Source organism: Hipposideros armiger, unplaced genomic scaffold (genome assembly GCF_001890085.2).
Source record: "Hipposideros armiger isolate ML-2016 unplaced genomic scaffold, ASM189008v1 scaffold_273, whole genome shotgun sequence".
In the NCBI taxonomy this organism is placed as follows: Eukaryota; Metazoa; Chordata; class Mammalia; order Chiroptera; family Hipposideridae; genus Hipposideros; species Hipposideros armiger.
In genome coordinates this window covers 87,331-103,114 of record NW_017731623.1, presented here as the reverse complement: position 1 = coordinate 103,114, position 15,784 = coordinate 87,331, and the positions used below count along the sequence as shown (strand labels likewise).

The 15,784-nt window shown below is 38.7% G+C and overlaps 2 protein-coding genes across 14 annotated transcripts in view; one reads left to right on the top strand and one right to left on the bottom strand.

Annotated features, from left to right (window-relative positions):
* The window catches only part of MFF (mitochondrial fission factor), a 29,140-nt gene extending 14,557 nt beyond the window's left edge, over window positions 1-14,583 (bottom strand). For 3 of the 13 annotated variants that reach the window (XM_019657089.1, XM_019657090.1, XM_019657091.1), the window contains exons 1-6: window positions 14,329-14,531; window positions 10,982-11,093; window positions 9,980-10,158; window positions 8,835-9,055; window positions 7,819-7,988; window positions 4,030-4,115 (exon numbers count right to left, since the gene is read on the bottom strand). In XM_019657089.1, the coding sequence (XP_019512634.1) occupies window positions 4,030-4,115; window positions 7,819-7,988; window positions 8,835-9,055; window positions 9,980-10,017 (515 nt within the window). In that variant the 5' untranslated portion in view covers window positions 10,018-10,158; window positions 10,982-11,093; window positions 14,329-14,531. The other 10 variants (XM_019657086.1, XM_019657088.1, XM_019657082.1 and 7 more) reach the window with 8 other exon arrangements.
* A 4-nt stretch (window positions 14,584-14,587) lies between these two features.
* Window positions 14,588-15,784, top strand: part of LOC109390514 (tigger transposable element-derived protein 1-like) — a 9,003-nt gene continuing 7,806 nt past the window's right edge. The window contains exon 1 of the mRNA XM_019657078.1: window positions 14,588-14,653. The gene's annotated coding sequence lies outside the window, so the exon portion shown is untranslated. The remainder of the gene's footprint in view (window positions 14,654-15,784) is intronic.

Below are 15,784 nucleotides of genomic sequence, written 5' to 3'. Positions count from 1 at the left end.
AGAATAACTTTGTTTTCTGTTTTGACAAGTGAACTACTTGAAAAATAAAAAAGTAAACATAGTGCAAAGGTGCTGAGATCATTTAAGCAAATATAATATTAGTAATTTAATAAAAATGCGCTTTGATGATAAATTGATCCTAGTAATGTTATAAAACAGCAAAATCTCAACTTTATCTTTTTCTTTTATAAAAGATTAGGAAACTTGGAAGAAAGCACTGATGTTTTCATGTTATTTCATTAGTAATATCTCATGCTTCCATGAAATCTTACAACATGAATGTTAAGTAAACAACACTAGCCAATGTCAAAACTCAAATGTAAATGAAGATTTACGTGGCATGAACTGTCATTATCAGAAGGTAAGTCCAAAGTCCAGTACCTCTTTCCCCATGGGTTTTCATAGGAATAATGTTTCTCAAACTGTGAGAATAACCTCTTTAGTGAGGCTCCAGCCTCTTCCAAAAAAACAGTAAAGGTAAAATAGAGAAAAAGGGGAGGAAGAATTTTCACTGCAACACAAATTTGAATCATTTCTCTTAAAATTCTAAACAGAGAAAACTTTTAATTTGTTGCCACTATCTAAGGCAATTTACTAGTTCCTAGAAGAATGGAAGAGAACCAGAATAAAAGTCATCAGTTGTCAGAATGGCTTTTGTTGCTTAAGAACATTAGTTCTTGAATTCTTTATTGAACACCAAAATCCCCCCATTGGCTTAAGGATCTGAAAACATTCTTCCAAGCATAATTTTAATCTATGAAATAATAATAATAATCATAAAAACTTCAATGACAAACCACACTTATACTACATTCTCCTGGGTAAAAATAAAAAGAAAAGATAGTGTACTAAAATTTAAAAAAAGATTGGGATCACTGAACCTGGTTCAAGTTGAATCTGCAGAGAATATGCTAACCAATGCAAAACAAAAAAAAGTGGAGGGTCAGCTGAGTGGCTCAGTTGGTTAAGAGCTAGCTCAAGAGTGCGACCTCTGAGCAACAGTGGTTGGAGTCCTGGCCCAAGCTGAGCTGCCAACAGGTGGCAGGATGGCTCAGCTAAAAAAAACCCAAAAACCCAAAAACAACAACAAAAAAAGTGGAAAAGGATGCTTGATCCTTATAAGTAAATTATTCCATTTTATTTTCACCTTATATCTAAAATCATACATAAAACTCCCTTCGTTTGTCTAGTAATTTTTTTTCTTAACAAAGTGTATGATGACAGTTTGAGAAATACTGAAATAGAGGTACCAAAAAGCCAAACAGTAAGAGAATTAGGATATTACATGGCAATTACCTGGTGAAATATTAGTAGAACACCTGCAAAATTAAAACAACTCCTACTTGTGAAAAGCAGAGCAGATAAAATCTTACGTGTACTCCGGTGCAGAAATCGGTGCCTGGAACCTTGAAATTTTATTTCTTGGGGCAGAATCTGATCTGTGCCACCTTAAATAATAATTATGCTTCTTTTACATATTCAGCTTTTATAACACAAAGAAAAAGCTAGATACGATTCTACTGGTCAGAATTCATTTTTGTATCTATAGCTGACCATAATCAATCCCACTGTCTCTTGAAAGTAATTAAGAAAACAAAGGCCAGTGCTCTTGCTCTCATATCCATATGTACTTCTATTCTTACAGCCCAGGAATAAAAGTAAAGGCAGGCAAAGTTCATGCACAACGACATATAATTAGTTTCACATTACAAAGACTAAAGTAGGTAAAGAGTTTAATAATTACTTTAGTAGAGGTAAAGACAGCTCTATTATATTAATAGTTTCTTCCTCACCACACTACCAACATTGAATACACCATATGCTCATTATATAAAATTCCTAAAGTGAATTAAATGTAGATTCTTAAAGATGAATTCAATTATAAATTGCAAAATTAATAATGGTAGGAGAAGAAAAGGCAAGGTTATATTATTTACAAACGGATGGTTAAGTATCTTACCATGGCATGGTAACATACATAACTACCATTAACAAAAAGTACAGTTAAATAATGTAAGCATTTCATTGTGAAAATATAGAGTTATATATTCATGTTATTTTTACTACCAAAAATTAAAATACGAGATTTTCAGTTTTATTCAACATCTAGAAAATGCCATTAAGGCAACTTAAAGAAAAATAAGTAAATCAAATATTGGTTAACTCTGTTAATCTTTTGTTATGAAAAACTTATGTTATTGGTAACTGCAAAAATATATATGAACTAATCATATATTCTAAATCATACACTAGGCTGGTTTTTATAAGTAGAGCTGTTTCCTTTCTTTTTAAACAGAATTCAGCTATCAATAATATATACTTTGTGAGAAAAAAACACCAAAAGAGATGCTATACTTTGTATATAAAATAGACCTGTTTTTAATTTAGTAATGTAAAATTTCAAAGTAATAAAAGACCCAAATAAGCCCTATCTTTACATAATAAAAAAATTTATTAGAAACCTTTGCTGCCTTAAAAAAAATTACAAATAGAAAATAACAAAAGCCCTTAGGTTCTGTTTAATCATTCTGAGAGGGTCCTAAGTACCAAGAAGCTACCTGAGCCAAAAAGCATGGAGCGTTTTCACTGCTTGCACAATACACTTAGAAAGTCTGAAGATGACATGAGCTGGCTGACATCACTGCCAACCAGGTACCTTCGGGGAAACATACAGTTATCATAAAAAGTTTTATATTAATAATGGTTGAAGACTTCAGAAAAGTCTTCCCTGAAGGAGATACATAGTAATTTTAACTTTCCATCTTCCTATATAACCCTTTATAATAACTGTAACTATTGTACTTTAGGGGACATTTCAAGATTCTCCCAGGAATCAAAGTTATAGTTCTTCTTTGCACTTAACACAAGAGAAGAGAGGCCGTATGTCCCTCAAAGCCCTTTCTGCATCCCTGTGGACCTTTAGTCAGGTCCAAACTAGAACTTAATATGGTTTAATACAAATGGTGTAATCCTATTATGCTCTAGTTATTTTGTATATAAATTTAAATGTTTTGCTTTTATCTAGATTTGCAAGCTCTAAGAAGAGAGATATGTATCATCTAATTCTTTTACAGTTCCCAGAGAAGCTAATATAATGTTTGGCATCAAATGTGGATCATGATAAATGAGTTCATGATAACTGACCAAAAATTTAATGAGGAAGAATATTACTTTACATTATCTAAATCATCTATTATATTTTTAAAAATCCACAATCTCCAGTGACTTTGAGACTTAAAAATTCTAACCAGTTTTTAAAAGGTTATTTTATTGTAAAAAACCCGTTAGTTTTAATAAACCAACAAAAAAGCACTTGACTGATCTAAAACATAGTGGGGTAGCTTTCAGATCACAGCATGATAATATAACCAAATGAGAAAGAAAGGTTTAAACAAATAGTTCTTTAAACAATATACTTGTATTTTTTGAAAATGAAAGGGATCTAATAATCCAATGACTCAGTGGGCAGAGAGCAAAACAAAATAATCCTGGAAAGGAAAAAAATTCCACTTGCTTATGCTACACATGGTTCATGAGAAGCAGAGTGGAAAGGGCTAGTTCACAATCTTATGACAAATTGAGTAACTTGGAAATTTCCTTAAATAAAGTGTTTTCCTTTTAGTTACCCTACATGCTAGATAAACAGTTCTGAAGGACGCACAGAACTGAGCACTTAAAAGTATCCATTTTTCTTAAGATAGAAGATTCCCAAAATAAGCAAATCATTGCTTATTCTGAAAACTTACAGAAGTCATACACACAGAAGAAAAATTCTCACAACAAAATGGTCAGATTTTAAGGCTATAAATAGTATTGCAATAATATAAAATTGATATAAATGCAGAACAGATTTCAAACACAATTAGAAGTAAATTATTTACATTTTTTCTCAGGTTCTTAGGCATAAAACATATGTTCTTTTTAATATTTGGAAGTTAAAAAAAAAGTGAATTATTTAGAAAAAGATGGGACAGACACTATATAGAGAGAACTTATGAAGAAGAGACAATGCTTAGTGGTCCTACTCACATGGAATCAGTTCTGACCAGCTGTCCGTTTTGGCGAACAGCATTTTCACTCATAGAGCGCTCTCTTTTTAGCCTACCGGCACGGACCTGCCAGGCAGAGAAAGGGAAAGGGATAGAAAAGATTCTTATTGGCCTAGTAGCTGTTTAGCATCCAAAGAAACTTAATTCAAGGCTACTCACAAAATTTACAAAGAATTACTGCTAGGTATGTGTATTATAGATAGATATGTTAAAAAAAAACGTACTTACTATAATGCAGATAAACTTAGGAATGCTTACTTTATAAAAAAGTTTACATCTGGTTTCTTTTTAAGTATCAATCTTACTTGGTACAATTATTAATATTTTTGTTATAACTTACATAAACTATTATTTAAGAACAATTCCCAACAGTTTTTAAAGGCACATGTATTATAGGAAACGGGAGGTACACGAATTTGTATCACAAATCCATGTTCCTGGCTTCCGGGGTTAAACAAATTTGGACTTGGTGGGACAGCTGAAAACTAGACTAGAAAACTGGTCTTACTGGCTGAGTTTTGGCATTCCAGAAATAACCACAGTCTCCCATCCCACATGCCCTTCTGACAAATGTATCATCAGCCCCCTTCCATTAGGGGAGGATCTGTTTCCTTCCCTTGAAACTGGGTGGGCTGGTTACTGCTGTAGAGATGATGAAATGCAACTTCTGAGGCTTGGTCATAAACAACGTTTCTGCCTTTTTTCTCCAGACTATTCATGTTTGGAAAAATGGCCCGATGATGTGAAGAAGCCCAAGCAGCCACACAGAAAGGCCATATGTGAGTGCACCAGCCAACAACCCCATCTGGGGTCCCAGACAACAGCTATATCAACTGACCTGTGAGTGAGTAAGCCTTCAGATGGCTGCAGCCTCAGGCTGTCAAAGCATCCCTCGTCTTTGAGACTTCCTAGCTTAGGCCCATATATTGTAGGAAACAAGTTTTCCCCATTATGTTTGCTGCTTTCCTAACCCACAGAATCCATGAGCAAAATAAACAGTGCAGCCACTGTTTCGTGACCCCCTAACCATTACAATGAAGCAGTCACTCCTAGTCCCCTCTCCCCTAAGCCCCTGGTAACCATTAATCTGCTTTCTACCTCTGGATTTGCCTATTCTGGACATTTTATGTAGGTGGAATCCATACAATAAATGGCCTTTTCTGTCTGGCCTCTTTGACTTAACATAACGTTTTCCAGGTCCATCCATGTTGAAATATGTATCAAGACTTCATTCCTTATTAGGGCTGAATAATATTTTACACCATATTTTGCTTATCTGTTCATCAGGTGACGGACATGTGGACTGTTTCCACTTTTTGGCTTTTAAAGACCTGTTTGAGGGCCGGCCGAGTGGCGCATTGGTTAAGAGCTGGCTTGGGACGCCAGAGGGCCCCGGTTCGGATCCCACATATGAGGGCCAGTGACACTGCCCTCTACAGCTAAGATGCTGAACAACAGCTCAGCTTGGAGCTGGGCTGCCATGAGTTGCCGGCAACAACGTAGGCTGCAACCCCTGCTGCAGTGGGTTACGATGGGCTACCGTGTGTAGCCAGCAGCCAGCGTGAGCGGCCCTCAAGCCGCCGTGAGCGGCCGTCCAGAAGCCGGCGACTGATCTGCCTCGCCTGGGAAGAGCGCAATGATGGTGCCAACTTGGGCCAGTGAAGCAACGTCCTCCACAACTAGACTGAAGAACAAAATCACAGCAACTTGTCTGTTCCCATCCCCCAATTCCCCAATTAAAAAAAAAAAATAAAGACCTGTTTGATCTTCATGACTTGGAGGATGCTATTGGCATCTAGTAGATAGCGATCAAGAATGTCGTTAAACATTCTACAGTACAAAACGACAGCCCTCACCACCACAAAGAATTATCCAGCCCTAAATGTCAATAGTGCTGAGGATGAGAAACCCTGAAGATGCTGTAAAATGACTACTACAGAGTAAATGATGCAGGGATCTCACTTGTTAGATTTTGAGTAACATCTGAATGAATCACCAATGTTATCAGCACTCAAGGCCTTACTGCCCTTCTTTAGATCCATTTTCTAAAAGCTACTAGAATTCTGGTGCCTTTCTCCTCTGCTCATTGGTTGGCTGCCTCCTGAGGGCCTCCTGACCCTTTTACAGCCTTGAATCACCATCATTGTTGCCTTCAATAGGCAGCTGGTACTAAACTCAGAAACTCCTCTCTCGCATCTCAGGATTTGGCTCCTGACACAGGATTTTAACTTTCATACCAACAATATTTATATATATTGTGTTTTTAATGGGAATTAGAAAACAGGCTAAACACATGCATTATTACATTTAATTCTCAATACTCTTAAGCACCTGGCATTATTTTTATCTTTCTTTCATAGACATGCCTTGGAATTGTTAAATAACTTGCCCAAAGTTACATGGTTAGTAAGTAGCAAAGTAGGCCTTCAAAATTAGAATAGGTCTAATTCTCAGCCTTAGTTTTTCACCCCGGTGTTATACACTTTGGGCATTTGTCACATTTGAGTAAATATCACAATTACTGCAGGAATAAACCCCATATCGGCTTAAAACCTTGGTCTACTGAGGGTGATCCTGGTAAACTTTTATTCCTCACTCAGTCTTAGAGTAATCAAAGTATTTGGCTTGTTTTCAATCAGTTCTTCACACCAAGCAGGCATAAGTGTCTAAAACAGTGGGTGTGGAAAGATCAAAAGAAAAACAAAGCCAGAAGAATATCAAAGGGAGGGTTTCCCTGCTGGCAGAATCCTTTAGCCCAGGACCACACTATTCATAGCTACAATTACCAGTGGAAACTCTGGGGGGCTGGGAAGCTGGGCCTCCAACTGGGAGCATGCTGTGAGATCTTTTGTCTCCTGTAACATCTTTGTAACTTTCATTATTCCTTGCTACTAAAGAACTGTATATCTTCTGTGTGTACTGCTGTTTTCCTCACTCATACCACTACAGGGAACTACGTCTTACCACATAGTGTCTTACAATAAAGCTGAATGTCCAAACCAGCAACTATGAATACATTTTCCCCGTACCTAATACTAGGAAACTGCACTCCCCTATGTTACATGGGTCCTTTACCTTCTTTGGAAAGGACTACATGAAAAATGAAAGACACAGACAATTTCATTACCAATAAAAACACAGGTTTTACATTTTCTCATACTCGCCTCATGACAACACAGAATTCCAGAAGCTACAATGTAATGAAAAAGTTGCAACTACAGAAATCATCACAGAAAAGAAGCTTCACAAGACCCGCCCTCAATCAATGGCAGAGGCAATATCTAGAGTTTGCTTCGAACACCTTATTAGTCCATACTGCTATATTTAGGTCAACAGGGCTATCAATGTTTACACGGTACAGGAACTGACTCAGCAGAAACTTTTCAGCAAGCAGGGAGAATAGACAGTGTCAAGAGAAAAAAGAGCTTTCTCTGCCTGTCTACCAGGCTGCTTTTGTAACCAAGTGATGCATTAATTTTCTCCTGTGTTAAACTTTCCAACTTTCTCTGTACTGCTTAAGGTGTGGTGCCTAGTTCATGATTTCCACAGAAGTTTCTTTTTCCTGAAACATAATATTTTAATTAAAAAAGAAAACAGTAGCAGAATGTTATTCGGGTATCTATAAACCAGAATTTATAGCAATCAATGGTCTACTCAAAGCTTACATTATATATTGCTAATGATATGATTTATAGCCTCTTAACTAATCTTCAACTTTTGCTTTTGTCTATATTATTTCAAATTCAGCTGATGTTAAAACTCTACTTACTTCTTCATTTTGAGGGGTTGGAGGAGGTCTTTCTAAATCCAGAAAATCTAGTGGTCTTTCACTTAGTGTAAGTACACGAGGTGGTGTTTTTAGTGACAGAGGTTTAAGGGAAGTTGACTGAATGAGGTCAAGATCTGCTGGCCTTGAAAATGGAATGTCTTCATTATTTCCTGGGTGTAAAAATATAAAAAGAAGGGAGGTTTTAAAAAGCTAGTACTTTATTAAAAAGACTGACAATACAAAATGCTGCCAAGGATATGAAGCAACAGAAATTCTCATACATCACTGATGGGAATATAATAGAGTACAACCAATTTAAAAAATAGCTTGACAGCTTTTTATAAAGTTAAACGTAACTTATAATATGATCCACCAATTCCACTTCTAGAAATATAAAAACTTTATTCCTAATAGCCCCAAACAGGAAACAACCCAAATGTCCATCAGCAGGTGAATGGACAAACTGTAGTATATCCACACAGTGGAATATTACTCAGTAATAAAATGGAATGAACCATTGATATAAGCAACAATATGAAAGACTCACAAAAACATTAAACTAAGCAAAGGAAGCCAGATCCAAGAGTATGTGCTGTATCATTCCATCTACATGAAACTCTAGGAAAAGACAAATCTAGTCTCAGGTTATTGAAAGATTATGGTTGCCTGGAATTGAGGGGTAGGAACTGAATGAGATTGGGCACAGGGGATCTTCTGGGGTAATGAAAATGTTCTATATCTGGACAGTGGTGGAGGTTACATGGATGTATAGGTTTGTCAAATCTCATCAAGCTGTACACTTAAAAATTATACTTTATGTATGTAAATTATACCTCAATAATTAGTGGAACTATTAAAAACTATTGGTTAAGATTCCAGGCTATTGAAATGAACAAAAATTTTGAAAAAAAATGCAAAGTTGCATTTCCCAACCCCTTTTCAAAAACCCAAAAGTTTTCCTAAAAATATATGAAACACAGATATATCAGGCAAGTTTATAACTAGAGGTAAAATACCTGCTACGACAATCCTCTCTGGAACCTGCATAATCACACTAGCATGTGGAACACCATCTTGGAATTCTTGTTCCAGGTCAGCATTTGGTGGTGCGACCTTTAATTTTTCCGGGACCCTCATTCGCTGACTAATACCTTCAGTGTATTCCATTTCATACTGAATTCGACTAATTTCTGCCATCTCAGCAGCAGTGGGAGAAGGAAATGCTGCCCCACTCACTCTGTGGGCAAAAAAATTAAAGACGGGGTAACTGACTGTTAAAATGTCAGTCTTCTCTATGTAGCAAAGTAGAAGACAATACCTTACTGAAAGAACAAAAGGAGGCTTCTCATTTGTGACTACTGAATACATACAAAGGAAAAGTCAAGGACTAAAGAAAATGTCTTCTTCAACACACTGCCTTCTCCCTTATCAGCTGAAACTGCACCTTGAGAAGATTGCTTAGGAGCAAATTTTAAAAATGACTGTATAACCACAACACAAGTGTGCAAGCACACACATATTCATTCTCTCTCTCTCTCTACATAGACATGCATGCTGCTTATAACTCAAAAATGCCTGAAATAAAACTTAAATTAAAATGTCCTAATCAATTATCTGAAGAAAAGCTGCTAGCACTTTATAATAGTGAAATTCAAAATTGCTGTCATGCATGAAAAAAATAAAACCTTTTAATGAAAATCAGATGTATAAGGCAAATAAGATTAACTTTAAATTTACTAATAAAGATGCAACCCCCTAAAAATCACAAAATACAAATTAAAACTTCTCTTGCTGAATGTATATCTGATGACTGAGATGCAATGAATACCCAATATAGTATATTATTAATAAATCTTTACTGTATACATTCATCTTGAGGGATTGAAAGTCTTACATTAATTTGTATTTAATGTCATATTTACACGTATATTTTTAAAAAGAATGACATGCCTTTAAGGGGAAAGACAGTACAGATGCACTGAGTAGCCTTTTAAATTAGAGAAGGATCCATGCTCCAGGGAAATGCAGCAGAAAGAAAGTTGCCCCCAAATGCAAATTGCCGATAAAAAACTTAAAAGAGCATGGTTGGCCCGTGGCAATCCACTCTACAGCACTCTCTCTCATTTATAATACCAGCTCAACTCAATAAAATGTCACTGACCTTCCTATTGGTGTGTCACTGCTTTTTCTTTTACTCATTTTTAATACAGTAAATACACGTCTATAATAGCTATTAAAATACTGCTACCCTGTCGTTTCAGTTTACTTTACACAACAATTCCCCTATAGATCTGAACTTTTTTGGAGGTGTACATAACAACACGGACACTGCTTTTCCAGCTGTAAAAAAGAAAGAATAAAAATCAGTATTTCAACAATTCACTTTATAAGAAAACTATGAATAAAAGTAAATATCTACTTAAAGGTTTTGGATTTCAACAAGGCTTGGGGCTTGACCTGAGTAATTTATCTTCAAATCTCTCCTAAACAGTTATTCTATACCTCAAACATCATAAAGACGGTTTCAAGCATAGCCAATGTTTTATGATTTTGCCAACGGGATAAAGAAAAGCTAATCAAATGTATATACAAATGTAAAGTCAGATTAGAAAAAAAAATTTGCCATAAAACTCCTGTACTCATATTCTGAAGGGGAAAAAAAATCTTCTTTTTTCAACTAAGTACCAATGAAGAAATCAAGGAGCCAAATGTGAAGAGCAGACGTAAATGGGTTTTGTTGTTTTTCTGGAAGGGTAGAAGGGAGAAAGGGGCGTAAATGTGTTTGAGGTAGCCTAAAAATTTGATGTATAAGTAGTAATGTTTTTTTAAAAGGAAATAACTGAAAACCAAATCATACTAAATTTTTAGCAAAAGCTATTATATATAAAACAAGGGCAATCAAAAATCAAGGACAGTATAATTGCAAGTCGTAGCTGGGATATTTCTTAAGCTCCACGTCAGCAATGTATTACACACCTTCAACTCCACCTCACTGAGAGGCTTAGGAGAGTTCTTAGCTAGAGGCTGGTAGGGACAACTAGTTAAGTCATGACTGCTAACGTACTTCTTTTCTTCTTCACCAAAATGTGAATTTTAAAGATATGACATGCAGTTTGTATAAAAGACTAAGAAAATAGAGCCAAAAGAGGAAATTTTTACTCACAAACGTGCACCAACTACTACTTGCTATTTGGCACTATCTGCTTCTGTGCTTCATATTAAATCCTTGAGCTTGTTTCAATGTGCACGTGCTGGATTTAGAGCCACTTTTGTCCCTGGGGGAGAAAAACAGGGGCTAATTGAGAAACTAGATGATATCATACTAGGAATTCATTGCTGGAAAAGTTTCAAATGATAAAAGTCATTAAAGATACACAACCTTACATTAAAAAAACCAATAAAATAAAAAAATTAACAAGCTTACCACCAAGTTTAGTCTCACAGACAGGGCCTTACAACCATTCATTAGTTAATGCAAGACAAAATAAAAGACTGTCATCATTTCTGATTTGAATTTAGAAAAATGTACCAGATGAAAAATATGTTTTAAATAATCTGAACACTTATGTATATACATATAAGTGTATATATACATATGTACGTATATACAGAGGGTGCCAAGAAAATGTATACACATTTTAAGAAAGGAAAAGTGTATTAAAATTGTAATACTAAATATATACCGATAACAAAAGATGAACACAAGTCACGTTTGACTTCTGCAATGACAAGAGGTGCTCAAAGTGGTTACCATCAGTGTCCAGACACTTCTGATGACGGCGAACTACTGCTTGAGCAACGTTGACCAAAGTGTCCACTTCTACACATTTTTTTGGCACCCCAGTATATTAAGAAGAAACAAACGCATTGGCTAAATTTTCATTCAGCTATTTCTCTTCAGTATTTAATTTCATTCAGTAATCTAAACCAGTATTAGGTGCACATGGTACAAAGTGTAAGAACATACAGAGAAAATAAAGTGCCCCACCGGATCCTATCCTATAACCACTGGGGACCCCCCCACGCAACCTCTATTATCAACTTTTGTGTATCATTCTAGATGAGATAATTTTCCTATACTTGCATCTGACCCACAGTGAAAGTTTATATTCAGAAATAACACTGAAAAGAGGTACCTCAAAGGATTATAGTCTTGGGACATTACAAATTGAAGTTTTATAATAAATAAGGGATGCAAATTGCTAGAACACGATCTCCCCCAAATGTGCTACTCTCCATGCTCCATTTACCGCATTTCCACGAGTACAGCCCACGATCTCAACATTTCATTCTATAGCAACATCCTGCCTTACAAGAATCTCTGAGTTTGTAAAGTATCACAGCCTCAGATCATAAAGGCAGACACTGAAAAGACCATTTCTAGAAAAAGCCAAATACTCCGGGGTAGCCAATTTGAGCTACTTAAATTAAAAAAGTAAATGGAACTTTTCCTGCTAAGATTTAACACTGAACTGTTCCAATAACTAGGTTTCTGCATAGGTAAAATAGATCAAAATCTCTTTTTTTCCCCTCCCTCATTAGACTGGCATTTTTGGTAGTACCTTTCAGCAATAAATAAAATAAAGTTCTCATTTGGAGTTAAGATATTAATTCCAGAAGTTTTGTCACAATCTACTAGGCAACCAGTACTAATTCTGTTACATAACTAAGGAGACAAAAACCCTCTCAGAACCACAGATGAGCTGAGATCTCTACTTTCTAAGTTTAGTGGTTCCCAAATATCATTAACTTACCAACTTCATGTTTTTTTTTCCATATTCACACAGTACATTTACTCTCAGCTACACTTAATCTTTTAATTCAGCTTTAAAAAAAATCTTAAATAAATGTATTTTAAAAGGAAACTTTACCTTAAACTATGGTTTAAATATATATAACAAAAACTATTACAAAAAACTCTCATCCATATACCACTTAGAGTCAAGTCACCTTCCACTCATGGAAAGTGTCCCAGTTTAGGGACATCATTCAAGCTTGACTTTCTCATTTTTTATATTAGAACACTGGGACCCAGGAAAAAAGACCGAGGAAGTTACAGACACAATTTGGGTCAAGTTGATTGTGGTTGCAAAGATTTACATAATTCTCAAACTACAAAAAGAAATGTCCAGTTTTTTATCACCTCTCGTGTGGACCAAGTTCAAGGTTTTTATCTGGGCCACCCTGTTTCAGTTCTTTTCAAGCAACTATACGTAAAGAACGTGTATATTAGCAAATCAGGGTGTAGAGACCCAGGATTAATTTTAGTTTTTTCAGAACAGTCACTGAAAACTTGGGAAAATATAAACTACCAAATTTTAAAACAAGGTTATATGAATCCACAGAAAACAAGTCTGAACACCAGAAGGGGGGAGAGGAACAGCTAAACTTTGCAATCCTAAAATGAGGCAGCCCTATCCAACAGGAAGGGATAGAACACACAATTTCCTTTCGGACAGAAGAGCAACACCAATTCACAAGCCTTTGACACCAAGCAGATAGCAGGTCCCCCACACAACTTAATTACATGGGAAAAAAACCCACGAAGTGCAACTAAATGATTCTCATTCTTTCCAAATTCATTTTCCTAAGGGGTTTTCCTTTGTGATCTCATTAGCTAATGAAATTGACAGAGAAACAAATGTTTTTCATCTAGGGAGAGAGAACATTTTAAGATCCTTCAGTTCAAGAGGCCCGGACACAGCTGACTCTATCTTTGGAAAGAAGGGCCCCCAGGCGTTTCTGATCTTCCGCAATTAACAGACGCCCCGACTTTGGAACCCCCCCCCCCGCACCCCCCGGCGAGGATGCCCCTGGCTCTAACACCGTCGGTCGCAGCCGGGGGCCTTCCTGTACAGGAGGACTCGTCCTTCCGCCTGAGGTCAGAGGCTGGGCAGTGTGGGGACCCGAGCTCGCCCCCGCGGCATGCAGTTCCTGGAAGGCAACCCAAGGAGCACGTCCAGGCATCCACACCTGCGAGCGAGGATGCTCACAAGGGCCTACCTGGGCCTCCCGCAGGCCTTTCCTTCCCAACACGTATTTTCCACAAAGCAGAAATACAAACACAAAACGGCGTTTAAAGACGGCAGGTGGATGGTTCAAGGTCACACTGAAAAGATGCCAGGGCCTAGGCGGGGAGGGAGGGAAGACAAGCAGAAAAGCGCCGCCGTGTTCAAGCTCGGGACGCCCGGAGGGGCTCGCAACCCGCAAACCATTTTCTAGACGAAAAAAGTCCAAATTCATCGACAAAAAGACACCGAACTAAAAAAGGGTCAAGAAGCTTAGTCCCAAAACGTTTGCAGGTCAGTGTGCTGCTCCCCCTTGCGGTCCCTCCGCAGGGACTGCGGGCGCGACAAGCCCCCTGACAGGGCGTAAAGCCCACGGCTGAAGGCGAGAAACCCGGGGGGTCGGGACTCCCGCCGGGACTCCCGCGGGTCCCTCCGTCTGCCGGAGGATCACGGCCGCCGCGCTAGGCCGCGGGTGCCGGGTCGGGAAGACGCCAGTGCTCACCCCTGGGCCCGCTGGAGGGTCCCCGGCGAGGGCCGCCACCTGCCGGCTCCCGGGACGCTCGGGTGGGCGCTCTCAGAGGCCGTTGGCGGAGCGCATGGAGGCAGCCGGGATGAACACCGGCCGGAGCGGCCCGCAGCTGGCCGGGAGAGACACGCGAGCGGCCGGGACTGGCCCCTTCCGGGACCCGTAGCCGAGGCAGCTCCGTGGTCACGTGACGCGGGGGGGGGCGAACGTGAGACCCACGTACGAGAGCGGGGGCCGTGACGCGGCGCGCTGGGCGCGCCTCGGCTGCCGTCGTGCACCGATCGCAGGGAAACGTTTCACGGTGAGTGTTTGGTTCACACTTATTAGAGTTTGTGTTCTTTACGGACACTTTGTTTACAGGTAAACCTTCCGTGGCCAGTTAAAATAACAATTTTTCGGGACTCCCTGCATCCAAATATCTGGTGTGTGTGGCCTAGGAACCTGCCGATGTCACCAGCACTGCAGGTGATACTTAAGCGCTCTGATTTTGATTACTTTTTTTTTTTTAAGCTGAGCCATCCTGCCACCTGTTGGCAGCTCAGCGGCTGCTCAGCTCCAGCCGGGACTCGAACCGCTGTGATTTTGATGACTCTTGAAGCTCTGTAACGCTCAGACATCTTCCTTAACAGGGATCGCTACTCTGACTGGCTCCACTAATCCTTCAAGATGAGAAACCCCGACAAGAAGTTCGGTTTCACTGTAGTTAGCAGCCTCGCTAAGCTTCCAAGAGCTCTCCCTGGGCCTAAACATCTGATACTAACTTTGGGGGGGGTACGGGGGGGGGCGGAATCAGCCTCCTGCCCACCACCGTTGGGACGGACTGAAGCCACGTCACGGGATAACTTTGTCTGATTTTAACAAACAGCTGAACGAAGACACAGGAGTCTGGTACTTCGCTAGAATCTAAAGATAGTTCCAGAGATGTTACAATTCTTCAAAATATTTTGGGAGGCCCTCTGAGAATTGCGTTTTTGGGCCCCTTCTTTATAGTGGCAAATCATTCTTCTTTAAGAATAGATTTATTTAATAGATTTATTAACCATTCCAAGCTAACCTTTTGAGAGACGATAGGGACCAAGCTGGGTATACCATCTGTGACCAAAACCTTTCTAAGTGAGTTCCCTACTAGTTCCATGAGTGCCTCTTAATTACTTGGCGGGGCCCCCCACCCCAAGAAAAAACTTTTAAATGAAGATTGTGTGGACAAAAAAAGGGTGGAGAGTAACCTCACAGGGTGATCTGAGCATAAATTTCTAACTGGGCACAGGTCATGGTGGGTAGTCACACTCCAGGCATATAACTTCTTTTTCTTTTTTAAAAGATTTTATTGGGGAATTGGGGGAGGGGGAAAGTGTTGGGGAATGGGGGGAGGGGACCAGCAAAGTTGTTGTTCTTCAATCTTAGTGTGGAGCGCGCCAGTCGCCATCTGGCT